The 15,078-nt window shown below is 43.3% G+C and overlaps 3 protein-coding genes across 4 annotated transcripts; 2 read left to right on the top strand and 1 right to left on the bottom strand.

Annotated features, from left to right (window-relative positions):
- Position 1: 1 nt before the first annotated feature.
- On the bottom strand, positions 2 to 1,779 carry LOC124195953 (exosome complex component RRP41-like). Its single transcript, XM_046590659.1, has 6 exons — positions 1,147 to 1,779; positions 982 to 1,081; positions 713 to 919; positions 488 to 538; positions 265 to 420; positions 2 to 193 (listed from the first exon to the last, which is right to left on the bottom strand). The coding sequence occupies exons 1-6, from the start codon at positions 1,215 to 1,217 to the stop codon at positions 38 to 40; spliced, it is 741 nt and encodes a 246-aa protein (XP_046446615.1). The 5' UTR covers positions 1,218 to 1,779; the 3' UTR covers positions 2 to 37.
- Positions 1,780 to 4,663: 2,884 nt separating this feature from the next.
- LOC124195954 lies at positions 4,664 to 6,693 on the top strand. The gene is made up of 2 exons (XM_046590660.1): positions 4,664 to 5,423; positions 5,609 to 6,693. Exons 1-2 carry the CDS (start codon positions 5,418 to 5,420, stop codon positions 5,972 to 5,974), a joined length of 372 nt encoding a protein of 123 aa, XP_046446616.1. The 5' UTR covers positions 4,664 to 5,417; the 3' UTR covers positions 5,975 to 6,693.
- A 5,861-nt stretch (positions 6,694 to 12,554) lies between these two features.
- Positions 12,555 to 14,877, top strand: LOC124195950. Of its 2 annotated transcripts, none has more exons than XM_046590657.1 (4): positions 12,555 to 12,873; positions 13,044 to 13,228; positions 13,609 to 13,732; positions 14,158 to 14,877. In XM_046590657.1, exons 1-4 carry the CDS (start codon positions 12,848 to 12,850, stop codon positions 14,360 to 14,362), a joined length of 540 nt encoding a protein of 179 aa, XP_046446613.1. In that variant the 5' UTR covers positions 12,555 to 12,847; the 3' UTR covers positions 14,363 to 14,877. The 2 variants fall into 2 exon arrangements, with proteins under 2 accessions (XP_046446613.1, XP_046446612.1); XM_046590656.1 differs by having other exon boundaries at positions 13,606 to 13,732.
- The last annotated feature ends 201 nt before the right edge of the window (positions 14,878 to 15,078 follow it).

Here is a 15,078-nt window from a genome sequence, read left to right as displayed (position 1 = left end):
ATTCAAATTCCATTCATTTATTTTTATTTTTTGGTTCTCAAGATGCTTGTAACGAAGTGTCTAATTTCGTTAGATGCCCTTTCATAATTTCATTCAAAATGGCACCAATATCCTTACATCCTTTGATAGCAGTATCCAAAACTTTGCTGAGGTGATCGATATGGAATCGTTGAGTTAGCGACATGTAAACTATCTGAAAACCGTGATTGAAATAATACACATCTATAATTTGCCATACAAAAAAATAAAAGTTAATAGTCTCACCTCTCCCGAATGCGGCAGAATGGAAACGACCAATTCCGGGCTACCTCCACTTTGTTCAACGTGATTTACATCTACAAGAGGGACGTCCTTAACTAGAGAGGCAGTGCAAGAGACGACCGTGTCTTTCAGAGGAACGCCGGCATCGACCAGGGCCATCTAAAATTAGATTTACATGGTTATATAACTTGAACAATTTCTATTATTTGAGGGGAATTGTATTAACCATTGCTGCGTTGACGCACGCTGTATAATTTCCCCCATCGGCTTGCAAGACCTGTAGAAGGAAATAGACTTCATAAATTTATAATCTCATATGACTCACTCGTATGACGAGGACGAATCTCATGTTAAAACAATATAGAGTTTTAGAGAAAAAACTCAGCCTACGCTTCGACCTTGACGACCCGTATCATATAACGTTCAAGGAAAAGCGAAATATATATGTTACCTCTACAAATATGTCAATTTGAGATCTAGGATACAGTTCAGTCCTTATAGCGGCAGCAAAGGTCTCTTCCAAGTGTGTTGACATTTCAGTGCTTTTACGATCACCCCTGGGTCTGCGCTTTCTCTCTCCCATACTAAAAGTTGCTGTGCTGTACTGACAGTTGACAAATGCTTTGTCATGCAACGCTTTTGATTTTGAACCCCGAATCTGTAACAGCAATGACAAACAATTATTTTATGGTTATAGAAGGAATGTTTTAAGTGACTTGCTTCATGAGGTCCGTAAACTGCGGCTAGAACTTTAGTATTTCCTTGTTCCAAATAAGCCGAACCATCAGCTTGAGAGAAAATGCCAAGTGAGCAGCGAATCCTGAAACGAAAGTTGAGAATCGGTTATTCAATAAACGATGTGGAAATGTTATTCAACTATTCCACCTGCGCAATTCGTTGGGTTTTCGGCCATCAATCCTTAAACCTTGATCGGATAAAAGCTCATTGCCTGACATGTTTATAATTTATACTGCTGCTTTAAAATGTTGGGCAAAGTATTCAAAAACGTGTCGAAGCAGACGAAATTTTCAGAGACCAAGTCGGAGTTGCCACTTTCACAGAAAGGTGTGCGTGATTGGAATTGAAATATATTGAATGGCGCACGAATTCGTGATTTCACACTACATTTAAATGATAGCACCATTATTTTAACATTTTATGGAAGAGACTTTGTCCATGATGAGAATAGTCAATGTTTAGCCGATCGTGATTTTCTCGCTAATTCGGCTCTTTTAAAAGGTTTAAAAAGTCGCGAGCTCCCAATGTCACATAATGTCTAGATCATGATCGATTAGCCGAATCGACGGGCACATATAGGGGGGTAATTCGAGTTTCGGCAGGTAATTCTGCAGTAGCATATGGCCCGCAAATGGAAATCGGTGTCAAACTAATGAAACAGACGGATGGCGAGCCGCGAGCAGAGAAAGTTTGCAGACACCTGTCGATTCTTCACGCCGCCATAACGACTGTACAGGCGGCGGTGGGGGGGGGGGGCCATGAAATTTCCCTAACGTTTACTTCGTGACTGTCATCGTGAATGTTCGGAGATTTATGTGAACAACAGGGTTCTCTAGAATTTGTAGGAATAGAGGTTCGTGCGAAATGACTGGGCTGTTGTTTTAAACGGCGTTGGCCTTTTCCGATTTTTACACCTGACGACGATGGGTGGCGGCCCCAGTTCAGTTCTCTGTTGTTGTCTTGTAGAAGAAGAGCCGACAGGGTGTAAGAAGAAAACCTTGACGAGGACATCGAATATCAAACTGGCCATTCATTTTTGTGTTTCTTTTTCTTTAGTGGGACGTACCAAGGACGTGCTGTCCGTATGCAAATTGGTTCCCGCAAAAAGAATCAACTGGAAAAAGATCACGATGCTTTAGCGCAACCTTGCCGCCTCATCAGCTGTGATGGATATGCTTTTCACGGGAAATCGGCGACGCCAAGTCTCAAATTGAAAGGGAAAAAAAAGATCAAAATTTTCCTTCGGAGTCACAAGTCCGCAGTTTGGGCATTCCGTTATGTAGAGATCAGTTCCGCAAATAGAGATCCGCTCTCCGAGTTCTGTCGAAAAAATAGGGCAGAATGTAGCGCCGAATTTAGCCTCTATTGCGTAAGCATGCGAGAATATATGAATGTATACACAATCTCCGCCAGTTGCTTATTACTGATGCTGTTCAGTCGCTCAGATTGATTTGCTTTTATCTAGATCTGTGATTGTTCATATTCTCTCAAGGATCTGCCAATCCTTGAGTCTTGATTTCAACTTGAATTATTCACGGAAGGGAAGCGGTGGCGCGGGACAAGGTCGTCTCCGCGTTCACTTATTTACGTCAGCCGCCCATTATATTGCTCTTGATCTTGAAAACACGACAATCGAGATCTATTCGACAGCGTCCGAGACTAGAAATTCTGGGACATTCTAGGGATTCTAGGAAGAAATCAGAGGAAATGTCCCAACACAAGAGAAAGAACCTTGGGCAGTTACTCATCATCAGCGATACTCGTGCGGCGGCCGATGCTGTTATAATGTCTATCGTCTGCGTGTATAGGCTGAAATCAAAACCCAAAGAAATTATTTACGAAACATGATGTGACGGCTGTGCTGTAGTGATTGTATCGTGTATCGCTTCTGTAACCTCAATTTTTCATGTCGGACGGAATAATCGGAGCACGGACATCGGGAACGCGCTTCGTCACTCGACTATATTCGAGTGATGATGCTACATCACGTCACGCCACTAGAGGCCCTCTCTCCTTTTTATCAAACAAATATTTATCTTTTATCGGAAACAAATGGAAGAAATCGATAGTTTGACAGACTTTGTTGCCTTATAAAAGTCCAGGCAAAGTTTGGCATCCTGGTCAAAGGATATTTTGTCCCAAAGTCACAAAGGGCAATTTATTCTACGCTGTGAGATGGATAATCTATCAATCTATTGCAGGGTTTTTCTGCTATTTATTAGCCTAGCTATAGCCCGGCAGAAAGAGCTCAAGTCAGCATATGATAGTGACCATGCAGTTTATTCAGCAGCCCCCGACGCCAGCAGCAGCAGCCTGCCTGCCTGTCAGCCAGCCCAGTCAGGAGAAAGAGAGAGAGAGAAGGAGATCTACAGTATATATAGGATATCTAATGTATCAACGTGTGTTGCTGGTCTGTTCACAGCGCCAGCAGAAGCCGAGAGCTGCCGATCTGGTTTCCGTAGCCCCCGCTCGGTAGTTCAAACCGATTCAATCCTGTTTTTCCGAAAGTTCGAGGACTTCAAAGTTAGACTCTCTCTCTTTGCCCTTTTTGCTGCGCTGTTGCACACTGTTCCGTGGCTGGCCACGTATATATACTATCACGGATCTCTCTCTCTCTCTCTCTCAAGTGTGTGTATATACGTCCGTGGTGCCTGCGTTCTTGCTGTGTTGCGTCTGTCAGCTCGAAGAAGGACAACTGGTTTCCGGTTCAAACTGCTTCGACTTGGAAGCGAAGGGTCGGTTCATCGAAGCAACAGCTACCACCAACCAACCAACTGGTGTATAACGGCACGCCATTGTTGAAACAGTCGCGTATTTAGACAAGCCGTTTGATGCGCTTGTAAGGAGTGTGTGGAGGCAACCGAGATGGCCCAGGCCCACTCGCGTTCCTTTTTATTTTTTCCCACAGCACTTGAAGGCGGTCAAAAAAGATGATCTTCTTTTCTTATTTGTTTCCTTGTCATCGAGTCGAAAAAGCAGGGGCCGGCCGGCTTTCAGCTCATCAGAGAACGAGTCCTTGTATAATGCTCTTCTGCCGAATCAAGCCCACGTCAAACGATATAGACGACCGATATAGCAGCATACGACATCCTCGACCCCCTTCTCTCTCTCTCTCTCTCTCACTCGGCTGCTCTCTGATATAGTCGCAAACGATCAAATAGAGAGCTCTCCTTATGAATACACTACATCTATTTATTTCTTCTTCAACCCACCGCTTTTATTTTATTTATTTTTTTCCCGCCGGATTATAAATTGAAATGGACAACATTGACCCATTTGATGACGATGGCCGAGAGAAGGGCGAATGAAGAAATAGGAAAAAAACAAAGTAATAAAATTTAAAAGTGTGATCCAAGATTTTGTTATAATATAAAACAAAACAAAAAAAAACCGTTCCCACGTATGTGTGAAGCAAGCGACGGGCAGCAGTTTCAGCCGCGTGATCACACTCCACTAATGGTCCCGCAGTGTCTAGTGTAACCAGTTCGATCGAGTTATCACGTATATGTACTAACGTCTGGTCGGGTTGGTTGGTTTATATGGCGCGAGAGATATCGGAGCCCCATCCAAAGGGTCAACCATTATAACACACCCAATGTCGTAGATAGATACTGTGCAACGGAATCCAATATAAAAAGGGGGCATCCCTCTAATAGTTCCCACAAAATCCTCGCATGCTCATTCTTCTTGTTTCTCTCAGACTCTCGTTCACGTCCGCCGGATTCTTCAGCTTTTCGAGTCGGCAACCTGTGGCGTGTGGTGGTGCCGACACCTAGCCAGACGTGTGCAACGACTGATAGGCCTATTTGCTTTGAATGGGAGGCGGAGTTACATAAGGTCGCAGACCCGCACGATTTAAAAAGCTGGGAGGGGATTTGTATCGAAATTGATTATCTATGTAAATAAGAAGAGAATGAGAGGCAGCAGAGAAAGAGGAGGAGTGCTTACGTCACTTGGCTACACGCAAGAGAGTGGGGTAGAAAAAGAAAAGAAGTGGAGTATACGTATATAGGAGCAGAGAGAGAGAGGGAGGGCAAGGGAAGGGGGCCGGTCCCGGACGATTCGTTCGTTGGGGACGGCGGCCCCAGTTGATCGACGCCACCGCCCTTCAGCGCCACCGTCGCCGGCTTTTATTTAAACGCCGTCCGGGCCGTCGGAGCAAGTCAAAAATCATCCGCATCGAGAGTCGGACACATATTCGACGACCGACGTCGCCGTTGACCGCACTGTTCTTTTCTTCCCCAACCCCATCTCGCAGAGTCATACGCACATGCCACCTTGCCTGTTGGCTGCTGTTGCTGCTCCTCGATCGCCATCATCACCACTTTGAGATCTCACTAGCTCTCCAATCCTCCGTTATTCCTACGGAAAAAGACTTTTTAAAACAATTACCAAAGATCACTAAATACAAAAGCGAGATGCAGGTACTGAAATCTGTCTCTTTCCAAACAAAAAACTATATCCAACAACCCCAAATCCCGACAGTCCCGTTTGAAATACAACAAACTAAAGCTAAAAACTAAAAACTAAAAAAAATCCCCTCGAAATTTGTCGTTATTTCTTCATTCATTCATTCTGTTATTCACTCATATTCTTTGTTTGAATGCAGGCAAAAATTCTAACAATTTGGTGGGTCATCTTCTTGATTGGCGGCAGCTACATGGCGTCGGGAACGGTGGCGGCTCACCGGGCCCGCCACGGCGGCTGCAATTTCCGCGTCGTCCGCGACATCATGCGCAGGGCGTGCGCCTACCACTCATCGGAGAACTCGCAACTGCTCGGGCTGGAAGTGCTCAGCCCGACCGTCAAGCGGCTGTCGACCAACATGCTGGACGAAGTGGTCGACCTCCACCACCACGACCACCAGTCGGGCAGCCGAGTCAAGAAGGAGATCGAGTTGCTCTACATCCGGCGCATCCTCAAGGAGTGCTGTCCCAACGAAGGCTGCCCGCCTCTATCCAAATTCTGCCGCTAGAAAAAGAAGAAGAAAACCAGCCGACATCCATCACAGGTCGAAGAATGAAGCTAGGAAGATTTCGTCCACTGTATATCTAGCAGCATCATTGTTGACTTTCCATTACTACACGCAAACAAAAACACACACGAAGAAGGAAACAAAACACACAGACACACTTGCATACCACACACATAACTCCTTTGTCACCTGGGCCTGGAAGAAAGAAAAAATTTTAAACGCCACGCGAAGATAACACAAAACAAAATTCCCCCCCGGAAGAAAACGGGAAAAGTTGTACAGCCAAACAAAAAGAAAAGAAAACTACTACTACTACTACTACTACTAGGAAAAGTGTCAAGAAGTCGACTCAAGACAAGAGAGAAGAAAGTTCACAAAGGAGAAAAAAAAAGAAGAAACATGAAACAAAAGAAAAAATCCTTTGCCAAAGCAAGCTCCCTCCTGGTTAGTGTATGTGTTGCGCCCAATCTTGTTCAAATCTCTCTATTTATTCCTGTCTGAAAGAAAAAACAAAAAAAAACTTAAAAAAAAAAAACTCTCTCCCACCCAACACACAACTAAACTATATAATGTATGTATTTTGACCAAAAGTTTATGTCCTCAACTCGAAACGGTTTTTATTCGTTACGACCGGTCCGCGGACGATGGAATTTTGTCATAATGTAAACTTTCAAATTTGATGTCGTAATAAAAAAACTTGTGACGAACAAACAAACAAATTGCATCTCGTCCGGGTTATTATTATAATTCTAATCCAAAAGCTATATTACAACAACAACAACAAACACCTTCTAGAATAATTTTAGACAAGGCTCGAAAAAACCAATAGATTATGTATCATCGTGACTAGTGTAAACACGGAATTAAAAACCCAAAGGCCATGGAGATATTAAATTTGAAAAAAAAAATTTCCCAATGTTCCCAGTGACGTTCTGATGACGGGATATGATGTCGCATTTGAACTACTACGCGCATTTGGCCGCGACTAGGAAATCATTTGGCTTTGCAGCAACACATCGAGTTGATTGTGGTTATCTCTCCTCGTCATGTTTTCCCGCGATAGAGAGAAAAAGGGCACACAACGTGAACATGTATCCACGACGATATATAACTCAAAGAAATAACTCCTCCCAACATCTCGCCTGATGAACAAAAAATAAAATTGGCAGTTCAAGGACTCGGTTGGTTTTCTAGTCAAGGACCGGCGGGTTATTTAAGATGCTGAGGCTGGCTTCTCTTTTCTGAAAGCAGCACAAACAGAAAGAAAGAAGAAGATGAATACGTAATCATTTGCACAAGAAAACTTTCGTGAGAGGAGGCCGCTCTATAACTATAATCGACACAGTTGAGTGTGTGTGTGTGTCTGCTATACATTTTTGGGCTATTGTCTCTATAAAAGGACGATGAAGGTTCATCCGCACGCCCTTAGGGGCATTTGTATATACACCCGTATGCGTTTAGGTCATCGCTAAATTGCCTTTTCCTCTTTTTTCTCTCTCCACGACAGTTACGTCAAATAAGTGGCCATCATCCAAGGTCGGACTTGGACATTCTTCTTCTTCAGTAGGATAATAAAAAAAACGATAGGCAAATTGTCTGAATACGGAAGAAAGCTTGGCACCAGGTATATATGTATAAGAGAAGCCATTCAACAACCTTTGGATTTCCTTCCGCAATTCTTGTTGTCTCGATTCGAATCGTCCCGCCAAACTTCCTGCTCTTTTCTGGCGATTTCACCTACACGAGTTCCTGCATCCTGGCTGCTAAACCTGTTTGTTTTATTCAAGGTTCCATTTGCCGGACATGTATAAAACACAATGCCGCTCGGGGTCAAAATCCTATAAGTAACGAAATTGTTTTGTTTTGTGTTTGGTTTTTCCATAGGCCTCGTTTAATGATATGCGTCAGCATAGCTGCTACCGCCTCTGCGTGTTTTGTTAGTCACACAAAAAGTCATTGGCCTTTCGGTTTAGAGGTGTGAGGCAATAGAATTGTTCTCCATATCAACGATATCGTATAGATCTATCTTGATATTCTTTCTCTAACGAGCGGGTATACACATGTCATCTAGTACGGGTCCGGAAACTCACACACACCTGTGCGTGGGTCTATAACGGATCGCGATAAAGATCCGAGGAAGTGCCGCTCTATAATCTATTCAATTAACACACACACACACACGTGTGTGTGTCGACGGCAGAGTGCACCAAGGACTTCCTCGTTGTTCTTTCAAACTTCAAGAGATTATAGGCCATTGAATTTGACGACATTCTAAATGTTACGTGAAATCCATTTCGCCTTCACGATGCGCATTTATCCCTGGATAAACTGGTCGAATCCGCTTCATCGTCTCTCCAGACTACGTTAAGAGCAAATGAAATAATTTCTCGAGGATTATTTCCCGCTCGCTCCACTTCGCAAGAATTCGATCGAGCCGTCGATAACAACCCAAAACTGGTGTGTGGTAGTATGTACTGAAGGATGAATTCGCAAAGGCATCATTTCAACTAGTTCAGCAGCAGCTTTTGATTTCGGACGAACCGACCGAAACCGGATTGGCGCGCTCTGGCTTTTTTTGTTTAATCGCTTTGCGCGAGTTCTCAAATGCTGCGTGAAAGTGAAGCTATACTTGAAACGATATGGCGGGAGTTTTCAAAATCCCGCCAGAGTCCTAAATAGATGTGACGACGCAGCGCTGGCCTAAACACACACACATCATAGGGGTTTCGTATCTAACCAGTCCAAGGACCAGCGGATTTCAAAAGAATTTAAAAAAGAAAATAATAATAATAAATTTCAACCAAATAAAATGCAACCCCAAAAAACCTCTAACGGCAATGACGGGCACGAATCGTCGACAGCGTTCCAAGTGGATAATATGGCTTTTTCCTTGAGCTGGGCGGCCAGCCAGTCTACACAACTCTTCTATCATTCCCATAGCCCCGCCTTCAATGTCTGAAGGTTTCTCCCGCGTGTCCTCAAAGGGCGTCATATTTACACGCACAACAGGACCAGGCAACACAAGTAGTAGGTGATTCCTTGATTGAATCAAAAACACATTTTTCCTTTTAAAAAATTCGAACGGGTTATCCTCAAAGGCTTTTTCGGCGTGACTCATCCAGGATGACAAGTCACTCAAGGGCTCTTCCCCGCCCATCTCGTGACGGATCTACTTTGACGGCTGCTGGCCCCCACTCTGCGCTCATTTCGAATTCAGTTCCGCTTTTCCTTTCATTTTTCCCCGTGGCGTAACAAGTTGTTGTTTTTACCCGTCCGGGGACGGAAATGATTGGCACGAAATGAATGGGGCAGCAGCTGGGCTGATGATGAAGGCACGCGGCCCAAAACACGAAAACAACAACCGCAATTTCTTGTTGTTGATTGTCGCTCATCCATTTCATTTACTTGCTGCAACGAGAAAATGCAGCTGGATATTACATGAGCTGGTTATGCGTAGACAACGTTGGCATTTCGCTTACAATTGCAGATGTCTACGTGCTGATGCCACAGCCCACGCATTGATCGCCTTAAACAAGAAGAGCATACCTGCAATATTGGTTGGATTGCACACGCACAAGTTTTTCGACATTTCTGACGTCACGATCGTCAAACATCTTGGACGGCCGACGAAAGCTGGGTCGCAAGAGTCATTGAAAATTGATAAAAAGCCGCAGAAGGGAAATCAAAAGCCGCAGCAACCAAAAGTTGGACGTGCAAGCCGGCTTATCTTTCTCGTAGATATTAAATGTTGAATTCGATACCAGATAGATGGAATCGTTTCCTTATTTTCTAGAGAGTTTTTCTTCCTCGCTCCAATAGATTTTGGATGATCTTGTTTCCCCAATGATAAAATGCGGCCCGGGCATCTGTTGAGCTCATTCGTGTTTTATTAATTTGATGAAATGTTGAATATTTCACAGCGTCAGTCTATATCGGAGAGACTTGGGTTACTCAAAATTTATCATCAGAAAACAAAAAGGACATTCGAGATCCAAAGTTTGGCGCCCATCAATTTTTCAGTTTTATTCGAATCCCGCGCCATCTGCTGCCCACGCAACCGACCGAATAGTCGAGCGGGATTGGAAAACTTTTTTCAAAAAAAAAAAAAAAGGAAATTGAAAATAATTCAACAACCGCGAAATTTACCACTCGTTTGAATAATTATTCAAGCGCCACTGTTGCCATTTGCTCAATCGATCGAGTAGAATTTTCAGCCAACGCAGCATACACGCTTTTTAAAAATTCTTCTTAGCCAGCAAACTGATGCTGCCTAATGAGAGTAAACCCAGCTTAGCATGAATAACCTTGTTGTTGCTCTAAATAATCATAATTTCAAAAAACAAAAACAATCTTTTGTCATCCTATTTCTGTGTTTCTGTTGAATATTGACGTGTACACATGCGTGTACTTTTTTGGCGGTCACCAGCTGTAATTCAAACCACACGTGCATACAGGTCATTAAGGATTCGACATTGGACATAAGATTTACTCATTATTTTCGGTAACCAGATGACATACAAGGAATAAGCTTTCGTATAAATAGAATTGCTGAAATTCGATTTCTGCGAGAGTCATTACATGTGCCGAATTGATCACAACACTGATGCTTAATGCACAGTATATATAGATGCGCTCGAAGTCCGAAGAAGCCCATCGCGTTACTCTGATGGATGCAAATTTCGAATTTCCTCGGAAATTGCAAGACCAGCAGACGAATCAAAATGTTGGCGGGATCTATTTTGGGACTGTCGACTCGATTGGAATATCAGCCGGATTCGTGTGGGAGGTCAAGTCGTTAAAAAGCCGCTGTTTATCACTTGGCGTCATTAATACGATAACCCAGAAAGAAAAATTAAACTCAAATCAAATAACTCGGTAGGGGAATAAATGCTGGGATATATGTGTAACCTTGTTTCGGACGGCCAATAAGTGGCCGGTTCAACGATGAACAGTCATAGCAATTTACTGGCTATATATTCCCGTTCATGCCACGTATCAAATGCGTTCGATAGTGTCAAATAAAAATAGTAAACTCATATTTTTTGGACATCTCGCGTCATTTGTTGAATTTCGCCTTCTTTTTCGTGGATAACGATTCGCGCTATTCCATTCAGAGAAAGTTTTTTTAAAATCTTTTTGTTGCTCAAATGACGTCACACATTTCTGCCAACCTTGCCGCGTTCACCGTATGTCGGTGAACGTAAAATAAAATAAAAAACCCCAAAAATCGCCGGGATCTTTTATTTTTATTTTTCGAATCTTTTCTTTTGTTTTTCGGTGGTGGTGGTGGTGGCTCTATGCTAATTGATAGTTGCACGGTGGCGAAAGAGACGACGAGCTCAAAGTGTTTTAGCCGCCCGCTAGACAACAGCAAAAATCGCTTATTTTTGCAGCCAGACTCGAGAAAGCCATTATGGTCAATCGGCGACTATCAATCAGTGGCCGACCGGTGTCTCTTCGTCTCTTTTTTTCTTATTCTCTTTGGCCCTGTCTTATAGTCGTCGGTACCGTGAAATGGGTTGTCGCTTTTCATTCGTTCCGTACGGTTTTGCTCGTCGGCACTCAAAGGTGTTCGCGCGCGCTGCATTGGGGGGGATTTCGTCACAAGACTACTCTGGCGGCCTTCCGTGGCGTGTCATTGCGGTTCTAATTCTTTTGTTGGACCGCCTCGCCGGCCAAGAGACTTTGTCGCGAAATCAGATCCGCCGTTCGTCAACCGGATTTCGACACCGGCCAGCGAATGAGAGAATTTCGCGCGGTTTAAACTGAAATCGTTTCAACTTTTCCATCGACCAAAAAGGCAAAACAAATTGGGAAACACATGACTGGTGCATCATGCCGCGCATCATCTACACACGAAATTTCTTTAATGGAACATTTAAGTAAAAAATTAAAAAAAAAGGAAAATTCAACGTTCGATAAGATACGATACGATAGCGCGCGTGTACGAATATTGATCGAAATTTCAACATCATCCGTGACCAAAGCCCAACCACAACCCGCCCGCGTCCGCTTGTCGTCCGCACGGGCCAAACCAGATGGGGGAATATCATTAAACAAAACGGGATTCTTTCAGTTTCCTAGAAACAAGGGCGTGCCTTTCATTCACTCATCTGTAGCCAGTAGTAGTGTATACATCTAATAGCTCTAGCTACTACTTTTGAAAAGGGACTTGGAGTAGTATTTATATTTTGATTTGAATTCCCAATAAGGCCATCCGTTCTCAGTGAACTGTTATCGCCTTTCCATTTCGATATAATTGCTTTAGAAAAATAAAAACAAACACGTTTTATTTCTCTCACACACCCCGTTCTAATATACCCGGAAGGGCCACCTGATTGGCTACTATTGAACGATGTTTTGTTTATTTGATTATCTGATCTAAAATTGCTAAAATTACACTCTTCCAGCTGCTGGCCCTGCTTTCTATATCCTATACCAACTGAATAGCAAGTGCTGATGGTGCCACGGGGCTGCTGCTGGACAGAGAGCGCAGCGGTGCTGCCGCCAACACCAAAGCGACCCAATGACAGTCGATCTACATATTAAATAAGAAGAGGAAGCGCTCGCCGATGGAGTCTCAGTTGCTTGGCCCACTCGCATCTCATCGCGCACGAACGCCCTCCTCACTTGATTTGAATCTTTTCGCCAAAAACGAAATTGTTGAACGCGAAATCAAAACAAAATCAAAGAGCGGGACCGAAAAAGCTAAAGCCTTTAGCCTTCTTTCTCATTCGCCGCTCAGTTGTTATTTTTTCGGGTTATCGCTTGAATACGTGCTGCTGTGTTCGCTGCTGCATCTGTAGGGTAACACGAACCCCCTATATTTTTTGGGTTTGAAACAAAAAAGGGAAGGAAACGAGCGGAACTGAAATGATCATTCCATCAACAGTTGGGAGGTAAGTGCTGGTCTTTACATTTCGTTTGATGGCTCCATCAAAACGCCCCTCAACTTTTTAGCCGGTTGGCCAAAAATGTTTGCCGGTTTGTCCTCCTGGCGTACGGGGGAAAGTGCTGGACAAAGTATAGTAACTGGCCACTCTCTTTGTCGTGTCTCTACCTCACACAGGTGTTGGATGGCTTTGTTGCTGGTGCTTGCGACCCTCGCCTTCTTGACGCAGTCGAGTCCCATACACAAGCGCAACGTCAGCGGGAAAACTAAATGGTGCGGCCCGGAATTCAGCAAGGCCTTAGAAGCTGTCTGTGCCGTCTACAAGAGTTATTGGCTCCCCACGCCCGCCGAACCAACGGAAGGTAAGTGTTTCAATCAAAGGCTGTTCATTCAATGAACATTATCGTATATAAGGCACTTGTAGATTTTTTCTGTCTAGACTTTTATCACAAATATTGATTTTGATAAAACTGTCCTTTTTTGGGATGAATGGCAATTTGACTATTTAATGAAGGGGGTAATATACTTTGAGGAATAGAAAAGAGGACGTTGTTTGACATTTAAAACGAGATTGCCATTCCAGTGAACCGGAGGCAAAATAAATGAACTTTGATCGAGTTTGAATGAATCAAAAGTTTTCTTCTAAAAATATGTCCAAGGATATAGGATTATGCATAATTGATTTCTTTGATCGCAAATTCATTATTCGATTGTCTTTGTTCTACTTTCTATTCGACAATAGGCAACGATTTGAAACCGCAAAAGGAACTGGAAAATCGTCGATCTCCCACCACAAACGAATGCTGTCTAGTCGGTTGCACCCAAAAAGATTTGGAAAGCTTCTGCCAAGAAGTCAGGAATCAAACGTAAGCAAATGAATGATTTATAATCACAATAATTCGCATCAATTAGGACAACAACCTCTGTGCACGATGGGTGGGCCAGTTTTTCGCCATTTGAGTTCCATTTAGTAATAATATTTCAGCTAGTACACTCTGCGTGATTGATGATCATGAAGGAGCCGCTCCAAACTCTTTTGAGGGAATGGACGACTTTAACGGCCAATACACCACTCACGCTCCTGTAAGAGGGGGTGTCACGTACGGATACAAAGTAGTCAGCGACTTGTGGGGGGGCCCAGTTGCTTTTAAAAAATTTAATTCTTTTCGGGGTCCTGGTCGAATTGCAGTGCGTCATGGCGCAGCTTTTTCGTCAATAACAAACCGTCCAGACATTTTCATTTTTATAATTTCTCTTTTTAAAAACAAAAATGTCTATATATCTTTTACAGAACAGTCGAGTTGCCAAAGAGTTCCGATCTGAGCGCAGCTAATGTCATGGAATGGATTTCTCAACCGTCTGAGCCGCTGTCGACAACGGAGACTCCGTCCGATTCGACTCCCGAAATTTTTTACAACGAATCTTTAGAACAGGACGCGCTGACCATCCTGCCCACCTACAGAACGCCTCAGTACAGCAACCTGCAATTCCTGTGAACCGACGTGTGCCTTAGACGCTGCCCGTGTTGTTGTTGTTGTTGTCAAGAGGAAAATTGCCAATCACTTCAGAGTACCTTTTATTCCGCAAAACGATTGTTGTTTGTTCGTGAAATTGAGAGCTTCCAATTCTTGTTTCGATTTTTACAAATAGTTTTGTTTTGATTCTCTGCTTTGACCAGCGGACGCGATATGATTCCATCACCACAATTATTTTTTTCCTCCAAATTTTTAAATTAACGATTATAAAAAACAAAATTAAAACAATTATTCCACATATAGCTAATATAGTAAATAATTCCCAACGACCCCGGATTGTTTTGTTTGTTTGAGTGCTGTTGTGTCTCTCCTGTTGAATGCCGCAATAATTTGCTGTTGTTGTTGTTGTTGTTTTCGTTGTAATTTGTGTGTTTGCTGGTGCCGCCTTCCCGCGATCCCGCGCCAATCAATCAGAAAAGATGTCAAATTCATGATCAATCAAAAGAAACTCAATAAAGGATGCTTGAAATGCTAAACGATCGCTTGGTTGTAAGTCGAGTCCGATTCTTATTTTCGCTGGACTCGTTTTTCCCCTATGGTAACTATTAAGCGTCCGCAACAAACAACTTTTAAGGGAAGACTCGGGTAATAAAAGGGAGACGATCGCCGACACTCGTACGGGCAATAGGAGAATTCTCATGGGCAGAGTCGAACCTGGCACCAGCGAAACCCCCAAC

The sequence above is a fragment of the Daphnia pulex genome, chromosome 6 (genome assembly GCF_021134715.1).
Source record: "Daphnia pulex isolate KAP4 chromosome 6, ASM2113471v1".
Lineage (NCBI taxonomy): Eukaryota > Metazoa > Arthropoda > Branchiopoda > Diplostraca > Daphniidae > Daphnia > Daphnia pulex.
This window is presented reverse-complemented; position numbering and strand designations above follow the sequence as displayed.